General features: G+C 41.2%; 1 protein-coding gene across 1 annotated transcript in view; it reads right to left on the bottom strand.

Annotated features, from left to right (window-relative positions):
- Positions 1-15,554, bottom strand: part of ptprt (protein tyrosine phosphatase receptor type T) — a 266,949-nt gene that overhangs the window by 48,653 nt on the left and 202,742 nt on the right. Inside the window, exons 19-21 of the mRNA XM_070902667.1 lie at positions 14,704-14,858; positions 11,233-11,313; positions 10,671-10,706 (exon numbers count right to left, since the gene is read on the bottom strand). Coding sequence (XP_070758768.1) covers positions 10,671-10,706; positions 11,233-11,313; positions 14,704-14,858 — 272 coding nt within the window. The remainder of the gene's footprint in view (positions 1-10,670; positions 10,707-11,232; positions 11,314-14,703; positions 14,859-15,554) is intronic.

Below are 15,554 nucleotides of genomic sequence, written 5' to 3' on the forward strand. Positions count from 1 at the left end.
ATTTTGTTCAGTGCTGTGCAATATGGCGTCCTGACAACCAGCCAGGCCAGTAGACTCACTGATTGTGTGTGTGTCTCAGAAGGAAAAGGGGTTGTAATATAAATCTGCATGACTCTATGTTTTCTTAATGGAGCTATTTGCATGTTAATGATGGCTGTGGATTCATTAGTGGCCTAAAGTGGCTTCTCCATAAGCCAATCTAAACACTGGCTTCCCTAAACGAATGAAGAATGAGCCGGCCACATGGGTCACTCCACAGCTCCCAACTTGGGCATGTATGTGTGTGTTTGAATGTGTGTGTTGTGTGTGTGTGTGTGTGTGTGTGGACGATCTAGCGGGCTTGCATCGAGTCATTCAAAATAACTGGCAAGTGCTGTTTTGTGAGAAGAGGATTTTATAAAAGAGTGAAAGACAGAATGAGAAGTGAGATAAAAGGACGAGACAAGAGAGAGAGCAGAGGAGAACCAATGGGAGGCAAAAAAGAAGATATCAGAAAACAGGAAATAGAAGAAGAAGGGATGGAAGGGAGAAGATCAGAGGTGGAGTAAAGAAACCAAACCAGGTTGCCTTACCACATGAATCTGCACAAACTCTTCTCATCCCCCTTTCCTGTGTCCTCCTTTGTACTCCTGAACCCCATCTCCTACTACCAATTTGCTTTGTCGAAAAACGTTTCAGAAAAAAGCAGAATTGCCGCCCAGATTCAAAGTGTGACGTCCATTTAGGTTTGGCCTACTCAGGGTAAAGAAAGGGTCTTTTTGTAAATATTAAAAAAAGTCTATACACGTCAGCTCTGTGCAAGTCAGCGCTGACTTCATCAATATTTAGACCCCCAACAATCTTTCCCAAAGCTTAACCAAGAGTTACCCGAACAAAACCATAAGGACATTAATGCTTTAGTTGCCAGGAGCCAATATTGCAGGAAAATAAATGTCAACATTGTCGCATTATAATATTTCCGACAAAACATATTTGTTAATGCAAATTAGTTCTCTATGAAGATAATATTTAGTAGACTGAGTTGCCTGATGTAACATGACTTACTAAGTCAGCCGTAGTTACACTGCTTCCATGACTTGTGCCTCGTTTGTTTAACGTTGTTTCTCTAAAAAAGGGGCACAGCCAGGTTTACGCTCCATCTGAGCTGAAAACAACTGCTCTGTTGTTTCCTAACCGGCTAAAAGCATTTTTCAAACTCACTGACATTTTCAAATCTATTCTATGAATACCAGCAGGAGAAATTGTGCCTTCTTTTCTTTTTTTCTTCCCTTTTCCTCTTCTCATCCCTCTTTTAATTGCTTCTCTTCCTCTCTGCAGATATAATGCATGTGTTTGTGCTGTATCGTAGTTTAGTCGAGTTAGTTACTGGCTGTGGCCCACTGACGGCAGTATATATGCACACACACACAAACACACACACACACACACACACACACTTCCTTTGTCTCTGAGACTCTGGAAAACTCCTGGCAGCTGCCTCCAAGGTCACAGGTGTGTGTTTGGTGTGTGTTTGAATGCAAATGTGGAAGTTCATATATATACATGTATGTGTTCTTGCACTAATGCAAGCGTGTGCATAGCCATGCCTACCTTTCAGTATGTAGGGTTTTGTGTGTAGATGTGTGTGTGTGTGTGTGTGTTAAGTCACACCAAGGTCAAATATGCATTAAGCCAGGCATGAAATGGAGTCATAGCGGCAGCTCCACAACACTGACTATGATGAAGACATCTCAATGCTAATGGGGAGATTTATTGACCCCACAGTCACAAGGGTGTGTGTGTGTGTGTGTGTGTGTGTGTGTGTGTACGCGCGCATGCACCACAGAGACATATGGAGAGCATTGAGTGTGTGTGGCTAGTGAGTTTGGCAGTGTAAGAGAGAAGCATTGATTTAGAGAGAAGTGAATGTTGGGAGTGTGTGTGTGTGTGTGTGTGTGTGTGTGTGTGTGTGTGTGTGTGTGAAGGCCGTTTACACTGTTAGTGAGTGTGTATGTTAATGCAGTCCTTCATGCTTGGCAGTGTGCTATATAAAGTTTCCTCCTCCCACCCCGTGACTTTATTAAGACTCAGTTATGGATGACTTCGACTCAGAGTATCACTGTTTTCACTCTGAACTCCTTCCCGTCTGTCTACCTGTATTTTTATATTCTAAATCTGTTTGCAAAAATCCTCCAAAGTTGGAGGTGAAATGTTCTTATGAAGCCTTCACCTGTGATGCGCCTTTGTGTGATTAACGCTAATATAACCTTTGAGCAAGACGGCAGTTTTGAGGTTTGAACAATCCTGAACTTTTTCTCTGTTGTACGATGTAAACAATAATACAAGTTAAGATGTTGTGATATACAAAAACAACATAGTTAATCTGTTGATCAGAACTATGTTCAAGATACAATTACATATGATTTTAATGGACAGTTGCCAGCCAATAAGAAGTGAGTATTTCCTGTAGCTATAATTCAATATAATTCACGGACATCCTTGATACTCCAACTGGCAATTACTGTGAAATCCAATTATACTAAAGAAATGACTTCATTACAATTACAACAACTGAATGTATGTCCTTATACAGAGGAAGACATCATCTACACACCGTGCTGTGATCCATTACAGTATGCATCAGCCAGCACACACACACACACACACACACACACACACACACACACACACACAGTAATTAGATCTGATTAGATCAAACAATAATTGAAACTGAAATTGAAATTATGCTTAACACTATATACTATTAAAAAAAACTTGAATAAACAATGAAATATGCAGTATTTAGTTCAGCCAATCATCAGTCAGTCACCTCTACTATCTGAGTAAATGAAAACATTACACATACTTCACTCTCACAACTGGACTTGGCAACTCCAACAAATGTGCGTCTAACATGAAGAAGCATGAAGCAGCCATGTCTCTGTAAATATACACAGCGTCTTAATGTGCATGAAACATCCTCCAAACCTTTCAACATTAAGGGTTAAGAGCTGGATACACTCATGCTGCTCAGAGATGGAAAATCTTAGCAGCGAGCGTTTTTTTTTTTTAAATAAAGGTGGCAAAGCTGTGGCTGGTAAGTTCATCTCTCACTCTTTCTCTTCCTCTTTCTGTCTTTCTCCGAAGCACAAGGTCAAGTTCAACTTCATTTCATTGCCGCAGAGCCAGGCGGTTGAATTCTCTACGGTATGGATGAAAAATCGCTCTGATATTTGAAACACATTACAGCCTGTAGTGGAGTTGCTAGCATAAAAGATGGAAATAAAAGTGCAGCTGAGCTGTTGTCCAGATGAGGAGAGAAGAAAGAGAATGAAAGAAATCTAGACAGAAACAGTCGACCAAAGAGTGGAAAATGAATAAGGAACTAAAAAGATCCTTCAGCCCATCAGGCTCTGCAAGTGAAAATAGGTATATTATATTATTGAAGGCCTCGATTTACAACATCAAGGACACAAAAGGGTGCTTGTCCAAAGTAATCTTCATGCTTTCACTTTTTGATCTCGTATGTTCCTTATTTTGTGCACAGTGCAGAACACTTAAAACATAAAGATCTACAGTATCAAGCTGTTCATAAAAAAATAACAGTCTTATCTCGGCTTCCATTACAAGGCATTATAGTAGCATATTGAAAGATAACGGGAAACCGCCGGGGATATTAATTTTGAGGGATTTAAATAGTTTTCACTCTATGTGTCCATTGTATATCTACTGTCCACTGTGGCTCTTCACGCAACTAGAAGAGGCTTAAAATAGTTTTGCACTGTTTCGTTGCATTGTTACACAATTCAAGTGCATGTTTTGTATGTGTGCATGAAAGCATTCTTTGTGCAGGATTTAACACCTTTAGGCACAAGGTGTTTTGTTTTCTTTTGTCTCTACAAGAAGCCCTTTTCCAGACTTTATGAAAGATGGACAGGGACGGGGCAAATATCAAGAACAAAAAGGGGGAGGACGGAGCTTAGGAGAGGATATGGCAAAGGATGAGCGAGAAAGAATAAAAATGAAGAAGCAACAAAGCAGAGATAAATGGAGTTGGTGAAACAAAGAGAAATAATTGTCTAGTTGATCTCTGAGATAAATAGCGTGTACGTAATTACAGTTTACACGTTTGCATGATTTGAAAGTCGAAAGAGGGGACAGATAGAATGAAAGACAAAAGATGGCGGAGGCGAGGGGCAAGCCAGAGAAAGGGAGCAGCAGAAGTGATAAGTGGAGGAGGAGACAGAGCAGCAGAATATATATCTGGACTGCAGGTCACAGAGATCAACTGGTCTAGACAGTATCCCAGCGGTTTACCTCATTTCACCTCCCTTCTCCTGACAAGAGGACGGAAAACACTGACTCACAAAGTCCAGCCCAGACTGTGTGTGTGTGTGTGTGTGTGTGCGTGTGTGATGGCTACAAGTGTGTGTATGTGCATACAAAGCCACCTCCTTTGGAACTTACAGGCACCAGAGTTGAACAGAGATATGCGAGTGTGTAGGTGGGTGTTTGCGTGTGAGTTACCTACACAGTGATCTGTGAAGTCACCAAGCAGCTGCACAGCAGACAGACAAATCTGTTTCACAGGAAAGTTTCTTATTTAACAAATATTGAGTCTTATCTTGCAAGTTAGGACCAGAGAGAGAATGAGACTGGTGGACAGAAACAAACTTCCCCTATTTCTCTCTGCTAAGGAAGGAGGATTAATTTCATATCCTCAATGGGCAGGAAGACACTGTTTGCCTCCTGCTGCTGGCGACTGCACGCATGAAGATAATTAACAGAGACGTGAAGGATTAAACTAATAAGATGCAACATTTTCATATAAATGATTGTCTGTTTTGCTACTTTTTCTTTTAATCATTCAGCTTTTACACTTGCTGTTGTAAACTGCTGGTGTCATGTAGTCATTTGTTTAGGGGGACAGGAAGTGATGTGTTTTACATTCCTGTGTCCGAAGCCTCTCGTTCACTACTCAGAAGTTTACTCTATAGTGAGCAATAAATTGGGATTTTGGACACTGAATCATAGTCATTTTATAGTCGTAGTCAATCACATGTGACAGATTGCATTGTGGAATTATTAGCAGAAAGTTGTGTACAAGCAATGAACGTTACGGACACTCATTTTGCAATGGACACTACTTTCTTCGTTCCATTAAAAAATGTCAAAAAGGCAAATATAGCGCCCTTTAACCTTTAGAGTACATAGGGAGTAAACCACTCAAAGGCCAGGGATAGTTGAGTCACTAAAAACCTTGAGTTGACGGCCTGCTGTAATACACTGAAGAAATGTGACTCACACGCTGAAGTTTTGCAATGATGTTAACAAAGAAACTGTAAGAAACTTAATATGGATTGATCATGTCAACCCAGATACCAGATTTGCTTAATAAGGTCAGTATCGGCGATAATAACAATCCGGATATCGAGTTGGGCTAATCTTGGGGTCTTTTCCAAAGATGACCACAACGGAAATAAACTTTCGTCATTATTGCGTTTTATCCTCGACCATTTTAATTGTCCCTTTGGAGTGTATGAACACAGGCTGGCCTCCACCTTTGATTACTGTTTAATAAACCTATATGATGAAAAAAAAAAAAAAGAAAAACACCCAAGAGGGTGAGACAGATTCTCAAAGGCTGACAGACCAAGAGGCATACAGCTTGGAAAGACTTGTCAAAGGACGTATGACTGAAAGACCACTGGATGTGAATATCAGCTGTGTAAGCAGGCAGTCAAGATGTGGCTGGAAAAGAGCACAGAGGCTCAATCTTCCCTGAGCACATAAAGGTTAAAATTACTATCTCTCAACCTGCTCTCACCTTCAATTACCCAGCACTGCCACATTATGGCCAAACAAAATGACTACCATTAGCCATAATCACCTTACATGCGGCCTAATGCTATGCTGAACTAGGCTGGGGAAAATAATTGCCCTTCAGTAATGCGGAGGGAAAACTACTTCCAATACAAGCGGGGCTGTGGACAGAAATGATGAACTCTACGCAGGAGGTGACTCTGGACCATCTTCTCCTGTGAAGTGTTTCAAGTGCAGTGCATCTCAAAATGTACATTAAAAAGCAAAATGTCACATCGCTGAGGTCTGCTGGCAGAGACTGAAACTTTTACTTCAATAAAATATGCATTGAAAAAATCACGGGTGATCCCCTTTTTTTATTATACATGCTGCTGAACCATCCTTTCTCCAGAGCCATACTTTCACAAATAGTCTCCTGTGCCAAGTATCCCCCGAGAGGAACAAGTTGGTTCTAATCTGTACGGAAAAAAAGGAAAAGGAACCCTTTATTTCTGATTGTGTCTGTCTCCTCTGAAACGTTCTATGTAGCACATGAATGTATGTTTTTTTTGAAATTGAACGTATGTGTACAGTTTGTTGAATTTTTTGCAGTTAGAGCCGACACGTGGAGCACGTGAACGCAACATGTGAAGGGAACATACATGTGTTCATATGCATCTATTGGCCTTTTTCAAGATTTATTAAATCACAAAGTCCATTATTTTTTTTTTAAAGTGAAAAATCATGCCAATTGTTCTGTTTTTTTTCTCCTTATATTTTATTTTGATATCTGTCGTGGACGCCGTGCATGAAAGGGTTAAACACCACAGAGTCACCATAGAGAGAGTGTGACCGTGGAAAGAAACCTCTTTCCTAATTGTTTTAGTGTGTGTTAAGCCCTAAAGCCAAACACGTAAATAATCCCTTTCTACTTCACATCTCCTTTGCAACATCCATGCAAACATCAGCTTGAGCAGTAAATTACAAAGAACAAGACTGATTCTGTGAAGTCTTTGTCACTCGCAAACATTTTGTCTCAACCAAAGCCGTTGCTTTTTAATCCATTATCGGCCTAATTTGCCTAATGTTCACGGTTTGTAGACGCCCTTGAAAAGGTGTGTGCAAGGGGGAGTTGCAGTTTCAGGTTTAGTTCTTCACTTTTGTTCTCATGGTTCCTGGGACTGTGTGTTTGTGTGTGTAACTAATTAACCATAAAAAGCTCCTGATCCACGGAAAAACACGACTTCTGCGCTAACGGCATCGAAAGGGCCGTCCTTGTCCGGGCACAAAAGGCTGACGCTTGCTTTGTGAACTGACAGAGAACAGTGTTGCGTAACCTTTTAACATACATCAGTGTCTGGGAAATTGATTCTTAGAGGAAAACGTGTTTGCACATAAAATGCACGCTATGCTGCGGTGGCTTTCTACTGATCCAGTGGATTTATGTGGCATCAGTGTTAACACTGTGCTGGGTGTAGGTGCATATGGATGTGTGAGCGTGTACTTTTGTGCATGTTTAACTTTCTGATGTGTCCTTGTCTCCTTATGCATATGTACACTTGTGTATGCTATACGAGGCGTCTAAGTGTTTCTCTATGGGTGCTTATATGTGCAAGATTTTGTGAGAGAGAGTCTGTGTGTGTGTGTGTGTCAGTATGAAATCCCATTTCCATAGCAGAAAACACCTGAGCTATGGAGAAAGCTTTACAGCTGGTTCAAAAAGAAAACACGCACACACACACACACAGAGCTAAACCCTGCTATCCTTTGCATACTGGATTTACCCAAACTCGTTCTCCCTGTCTTTGATCCCTCAATCTGTATGTCTCTTTCACTGTCGTCTTAATAACTTTCTTCTCTCTCTCTCTCTGCTCTCCCTCTCTCCTCAAGCTATTAAAAAATGATCCTCACTGGCACCATTCAGGCTCCTGGTACCATTATCCATTTTCAAAAGCCTGAAAGGTATTGGAACGCGTCTAAATGTTGTATTCTCACTATAGAAATTAAATGTTTTCTATTCATTTATTAAATGGTGAAATTCAGCTATCTGAGGTGTTAAGTGGTAAAGTGTAGCAACCAATGCTTTTTTAAAAATCATGGTGAAAATGATTCTGATAGTATTTTCTTAGTCTGGTGGCCATGTTTTCCTTCTTTTTTGTTTTTTCTACCTGTGCAGACTTTATTTATCAGTCCAGGGGACCCTCATTCATTTTCCAAAAGGAGACAAAACAGAGGTTTTGTTTAAATTTATGGGCACTTCATAGACGATATCAACTAAGTGTGGTCTCTTTAATTAGACAACTAGTATTGTAGTGCTGGACTGAAAATTATTAAAGCAATACAGTTAATAAAATGTGGTCACATTCAAGTAAGAAAATGACTAAACAGAGAGCTGCCCGACCGCGAGAATCAGGATATCTTTGATGATATGCAGTTGTGTCATTTTATATTCAAGAAGTGTTTTTTGGGGGGATAAAAACATCTTAAACACATCAGCAGTACATCTCAACTTGTATTAAACTAGAAACAAACACACAAACATGCTGTAAAAAGAAACATGCTGTTAAGGAACTGGCAAATATTCTGTTTCATTTTCCTTCATCACCGTCTCCTCCTCACTCGTCTTTTTTTTTTACTGTGCATTGGTATTCCATTCCTCTATCTCTCTTTCTTTGGCTTTGGATGGTCATCGCGATGAAGATGATGATGGCTTGGTGGTCAATTTGCAGGTCCTCCATCCACTAATTTACTGCTTCAATCAATAAAATAATTGCCATGCTCAGCATGACGTGCAAACAGCACCCAGCACTGCTATTATACGATGTACATGGACGGATGGAGGAAAGGAGGGATGAGTGAATAAAAGGAGGACTGAGGGGAGGTATGAAAGGGGAGATGGCGGAGCGTAGTATGGAGGGGGGAAGAGAGGATTTAGATGTGCGTACGACTGGATGGATGGTTGGAGGGAGGGTTAATTGAATCAATTACATTAGAAAAGAAGAGGTGATTGCTGACAGTGATGGATGGTTGGATTAACAGATATGAAGAAATGACCAAATGGGCAATGGAAGGATTAATCGATGTGTGGATGAACAGATAGATGGCTGGAATGGATAGACAGACGACTGTGGGAGGAATGGAGGAGTGTAACGGATGAAAGGACGGATAAAAGGAGGAAAAAGTCCGAAGTAGCAGGGGTAGCTGAACGAGGAGGAGGGATGGCGGGGCGATAGATGAATAGAGGGGCGATGGTTGGAGAGATGACTTCATGATAGAAAGGAGGGATGACTGGGTGGATGGAAAGATTGAAGGATGATGTGAGGGAGCGTTGAGTGTCCAGGAGCAGAAACAGATGGTTGGGTGGACTGAGGGACAGAACAGGTGTCAAGAGACGGATTAACAGATGACTGAAGGATAAGCAGATGTTTGGAACAATGGATAAAACAACTAAAACTTTGCTGTATCTCTGAGCTGTATTACACTACATTTGTTCTATTGTACCCGATTTTCTATATTTCATGTATTTGTTGTAAATACCAGATTTTTCTTCGCATTAATAATTAAAGTTTCGTTTCACATCTCTTGTCTTTTTATCTAATCGTAGAGAGACCAGATGGCTCGACAAAACGCTAACGTCATTCTGTGAAGATGTATGACAGCAAATTTGTGCCACTGCGCAAATCGCTCAAGCGTTCTTTTGCATTCTGCTTCATCATGTCTTGATGTGCATCAACAAATGGCACAGAAACCAGGGTACCCTGTCGTGTAGATTACAGTAAACTATCTTAAATATGTGAGGCTGAAACATTGTTGGGAAATATGGATTCATTCAAAAACAATGTCCTCATCCTTCATTTTGACAGCTTTTCTTTGGTCAGTTTTTCAAGTGCAGATAAGAGGCAGAGCAGGTGTCGATCACAGTGATTCTTTTTCTGAATGTCTGCCTCTCTGTTGCCTGGGCAGTTAACACATGGGCCCAGCAGGTATAACAGTGATTCAGCTGATTAACAACAGTGTTTTAGAAGAAGATACACTCTCCTACCTGGAAAGAAAAGAGAGGAAGGTGGGAGTGGGAAAAAAAAAGTGAGAGGAAAGTGAACACTAAAGTATGGGAATTAAAAGGAAGCGACATCTGATGAGCAAAGAAAAGGATAGAAAATAAGGAACAAGACAGGTTTTGCCAGGAGTAAGAAGGACGTAGAAAAAAGAAGGAAGGAGCGAAAAAGGAGGAGGATAAATGAGAGGAGGTGTGGCAGGAAGATGACGGGCTGGGAAGTGACTGATAAGCATTATCACTTAAAACAGAAACACTCCCGTAAAAGGAGACCGGCAGACAAATGTCACTACAGCACTTATGACTCTCGCTGTGTGAGACTGTGTGAAATGGTCTACTTGTGCAAAGACTGTCCACACACACACACACACACACACACACACACACACACACATACATGTCACACTTTGGCAGAGGCCGGAGCCAATCTCCCTGGCAAAGAACTGGTCAATCTGGCCAACAGAAGGGGAGAGAGGGAGGACAAATGAAGAGAAAAAGACAGAAAGAAGGGACTGGAAGATGGTTTTGACATTTCATTTTACCCATGTGTAAACTGTGTGTGTGTGTGTGTGTGTGTGCGCATATGTGTGATTGCACATTAAGTATATTGCCCTCCATGTGTGTCTCTGACATTGTATGTACGTGTACGTGTGTGAAACGTCAACACACACACACACACACACACACACACACACAGGTAAGTAATGGACTGTGAGAGTTATTAACCACAGCTGTTAGGCTTTGTTAAATGAAAACTGAGACTGATATGAACAAACAAACAGAAATATAGATGGTCCATTAAGAAATGAAATTGAGATAAACAGTGTTCACTCACCTATAGAGGTTGTGGCTGGAACCGGCTCTTTGGACACTGCACACATATTCAACACGACGCACGGAGGGAAACACAAATGCTCAGTCAGACACAGTAATGGCTCCGACTAACATGGTTACAGTCAAAATACTGCGGACCTCATTTCTGTCCTTACGCTTGTGTAAGAAAGTCAAACCTTTTGCAATACTGTATTGAGGAATACAAACAGAAAAAAAATGAATGAAGATTGGGCATGCCATGTTTAAGATTTGTTTTGTTTTATTCTGTAAAGTTCCCTAACAGAAGAGGAGGGCCGTTTTTTAACATTTTCTCCTAGTGACACTGGTAAAGAAAGCATTAAGAGGCTGTGGTATGTTTTCTTTCAGCGGTAATATCCGCTACCTGGCAAGTACGCAAATATCAACAAACTCGGTTTTCACAATGTCATTTATAGGGATAATTTGTCCAGTTGCAATTACAGCTGCAGGCAACTCCACAGCTTCTAAAGCCATTGAATCACCGCCTAAAGCATCTTCAAAGATTATGTGTGTATATCCGAGTGTGTGTGTGTTTAAGTGTGTACCTGAGTAGTAGGAGTTCAGCAGGGATTTGCTCTGCAGTGTCTTGCTTCCCTGCACAGAGAAGGAGCAGGGAGAGGGGGAGGCTGGGGGTGAGACAGAAGGGAGGAGAGGTGAAAAGAAGGTGAATAAGAGGACGAGGAAACAAGAAGAAAAAGGGGAGAGGGTGAGATGGGGGTGGGGGGGGGGAGAAAAGAAGAGGTGTGGGTCAGGGTTGGAAGGTAAGTGGGGGAGGAGTAATGGAGAGAGACAGAAGAAAGAAAGTGAAAATAACAGGAGAGAGATGAGGAAAGATGAGAATAGAGGATGTGAAAAAGGAAAAGAGGAGGAAGCAGGAGGTGAGGGGGGAAAAGACAACATGAAGAGGACAGGGGAAGGTGGAAAAGAAATAAGGACAGCAGAGACAGAAAGTCAAACACGAATCAGGTGAAGGACAAGAGGGGGAAACCCGAGGACAGAGAAGGAGAGAAGGGGGGGGTAGGTCAGTGAACAACAACAAAACATCAATCATCACCGGAGACACAACGAAAACAGACAATACTCCATATTCAGCAGGACAAGGAACAATCCAATAACACTAATGGCACCATCAATGCTACCCATATTGAATTTTAACAGTTTTTCCGTCTCAGTGAGCATGCAGTCAAATATGACACGCTCTCAATGTCGGTCAATACATACGATTACATGATTTTGCGGCTCGTATGAAGAATGACGGTTCAAACGAAACGGAATGAACAAATGGCGAGGAACAAAAAGTGGAGAACAGGTTGAAATACAAGCGTCATCCAGTGGACGTGTAATTCTTCATCTATCTGGTGGATCTATCTTAGTTAGACTGTTTTTCCGTCAAAGTTGGAATAATTGTACCGCAAACTCTGCTGCCATTTTGCTCTGCTTCATATTGGTAGGGCGGTCGCAAGGGTAATCTGCTACTTCATGTCTTTTGGCCAACCAGATTGCTATCTGATATCAAAAATCGAAGTGTAAACACAGCCGACGAGCAACACAGAGGGACTGCAAAACAATTAGACTGATGGGAGGTTGTTTCAGACACTTTCTAGCTAGAAAAGTTGTAAATGCATTCGGCTCTCATTAAGCCTACGTTACTCCCAAGTGTAACTACGTCACTAAGTGGTCCGTGGAAGTAGCCACTTACAGCACCTTCTCCTTGTGATAATGGCGGCAGAGGTGACACTGAAATTAGCCATCTTTCTCCCTGTAGATGGGGTCTCTGAAAAAACTCTGCTGCTTCTTGTCACCAATAGATCAAAGCTTTTCACTTTAGCTTTAAAAAAAAGCTTCATGGAATATGTTTGCTCACCAGAAACCCCATAAGCGCAACTCCTCTTGCTCTGGAGGAACTTAGCACTCTTTTCCTGTTTCTTACCATGAAATAATCTGGGAGGTTTCCCATCAAATAAAATGTGAAAATAAATGGCGGTATAAAGGCTGACACAGACCTCATCTGGTGTTTGTAATTTTACTAATGTCTTCAAAATGAATATGATGATCATTTCCTGATGTGAAAATTATCCATGTCGCAGCCCTCTTGCCTAATTCTTATTCATATTCAGTTTGCTCTTGTGTTTTCTGATACAATAGCCCAATTTTCCAACAGCAGGTAATTTAAATTTTATCTCCTCCTCTCTCCGTCACCCCCCCCCACCCCCCCATCTCTCCCCTCTCCTAATACCTCCAAACACAACATATTTTCTCCACTTCTGTGATGAAATCCCTCTCGTCTCATGCGTACACTGCACTGTATGCTAATGCGTCGCAAAAAGAAGCTCAACTTTAATGCAGTAAGGAGTTTACCTGCATACCAAAAGAAATCTGCTTTGACAGCAATGTCCTGTGAAGATAACTGGTGACTGGGTGAGAAAGCAATAACACAAAAAGGTTACTTGCTCTGCGAGGGTCCATCTGTGGAAATATTATTGGTTCTCCTACGTTGTGTCAGCATTTTTCTCCGTCTCATTAGGACTGAGCCTGGATCTGTGTGTGTGTGCGTGTGCTTTGTTTCTTTTTCTTTTTCAAATGTTCATGTGATAAGACAGCACCAACTGTGAAAGAGAGACATTTACAGAGAGACTACAGCTAACTGTCATGGATCTTAAACAACAAACTAATGAAAAGTACAATATACAATACAACAGCTCATTCTCCCTCTGGATTACATCGCACATGTATTTGTTTTACATTTATCCGAAGCTGACTACAACAGGAGGGAAGACTGGCACCTTCTGAAAGCCCAAACTTGATTTCACATACGTTCTAAATCTAGGTAAAGACCAATTTGAATGCCAAGACTGACTCTACATTTGGCCTCAAGCAAGGTCTAGTTAACTCTGCCTGGAAGCAAAATCACCATTACTCCATCATATATTCAACTCCCAGACAGTGACCTCTTTTTTCTAAATCCTCCAACACTGAAACCTGTATTCATAGACTCTAGTTAGGTCTAGTTGGAAGAAAATGAATGTCCAACGTTTCAGGTTTATTTAGAAGGTAAGCTCCTTTTCTATATGTTGCAAATGCCCAAACAAATAGCCAAGTCTATCTGAAATCAAAGAACGTTTTGAAGCTTCACGTATCACAGCTTGATCATACGTCCAAGGTCCAGATAAAAGTGGTCTCTTCTAAGTGTTTTCAATGCAAAAACATTATTGTACGTCAGAATTGCTGCATGGACAGTTAGAGGAAGAGTGCAGGCAATTACATCCGGCATTAGCTTGCTACTTAGTCCCTCTCCAGCACCCCTGGCTTTCAGTGGCCAAGCACTCCCAAAAGGCCAGCCTGACATTTTCAAGAGAAAAATGCCCTTCTGAGAGGCCCTGTCTAATTACCCTGGACACACACGCGCATGCACACACATGATTTTACAAAGAGATGGGAATATGCACCCACATAGCCGTGGACACGTGGGCAGGCTGACTTTAATGATCGCAGCTGAAGATACACACAGCTGCATATGTGAAATACCCAATGCAATATGCATACATGTATTTTAGTTTAGGGACAGGGCTGAAAAATGATTACAACAGCACTAAGTAAGATGGAGGCTAGTGAAGCAGCACCACACACTGCTGATATTGGTGAAAGAGGACCATATGGAGAGTTTTATTATAAAATGAGATGTCCACTATTTGAATAAATGAATCTGACAAAATGATAAATGGCACAGAGACAGAGTGTGTATGTTCGAGTAGAGATAAGGGCAAAAGAAACTTTGCTGTGTGAAACAAAAGTTACAGCTAAATTCATTATACAAAACATTTTTTTTTTTTAGCACGATAATAATGTTTTTAAATGATTCTACCTCAACAGCACAACAATCTTTTAGTGGCTCTATTCTCCTTTGGTTATATATTTAGAGATGAGATTGGTGTATTTCCCAGTGGCCCTCCATGATGGCGCCAGCTGCAGGCAATAGATTTAGGATGAGCATTCACACCAGGAGGCTTTTGACTTACTGAACCCGTTGAGGTCCTGGTTGGAGGTGGAGAAGGGGTCGTCTTTGTGCAGGGTGCTGACTTTAGTGGTGCTCTTGTCTGCTGTGGTGACCGGACCCATCTCCCTCTGCTGGGTGGAGCTGCTGGCCGTCTCCTTCTGCTTCTTCGCCAACTTCCTATTGTGGTACGACCACATACACACAAACAAGCATACGCGTAAAGGCACATACACAAACGCAGACAGGAACACACACACACACACACATTTAGGTATATTTACACATAAGGACACAGAGTGTGTAAAACTCACATGCAGCGCCCAAACACAATCACACATATACAAACAAACATAACACATAAGAACACTGTTAGGGAGGGATTTATGTTGAGAACAGCAAACAGAAGAGAATTATATTTCTTCATAACATGCAGTGACTTGAACACAGAAGAGACAAAATGGCCTCATGAGGATGAACATTGGGTTTTATGCATTGCAGTATCCAAAAGATAAAAACTTGTTCACAGTGTTAGCAGCCATAATTTGTTGCTATGACCAATTAGAAACTTTGGACATTTATGTCAATGGTTAGACTTCAACTTATATCTACAGCGACGTTATGTCATTTTTATGTTACTGTTCCACTGTTGATGTTTTGTCATTATGTCCGAGACATAAAACATACTTTTGCGTCTAAAAGTAAAAATAAAGGCCGACTGTATCAGTCACTGTCAGTCAGAGTTAACTGACAAGCTACATGTTTATCCGTGTGACGTTTATATGAGACCGCCTCATGCAGATCTGTATATTGAAACTGAAGTTACCAAGTAAGTAACTTGCAAGAACAGCCTTTTGATGCATTGCCTCGGAAAGC

This window comes from Enoplosus armatus, chromosome 3 (assembly GCF_043641665.1).
Source record: "Enoplosus armatus isolate fEnoArm2 chromosome 3, fEnoArm2.hap1, whole genome shotgun sequence".
NCBI classification, from domain to species: Eukaryota; Metazoa; Chordata; class Actinopteri; order Centrarchiformes; family Enoplosidae; genus Enoplosus; species Enoplosus armatus.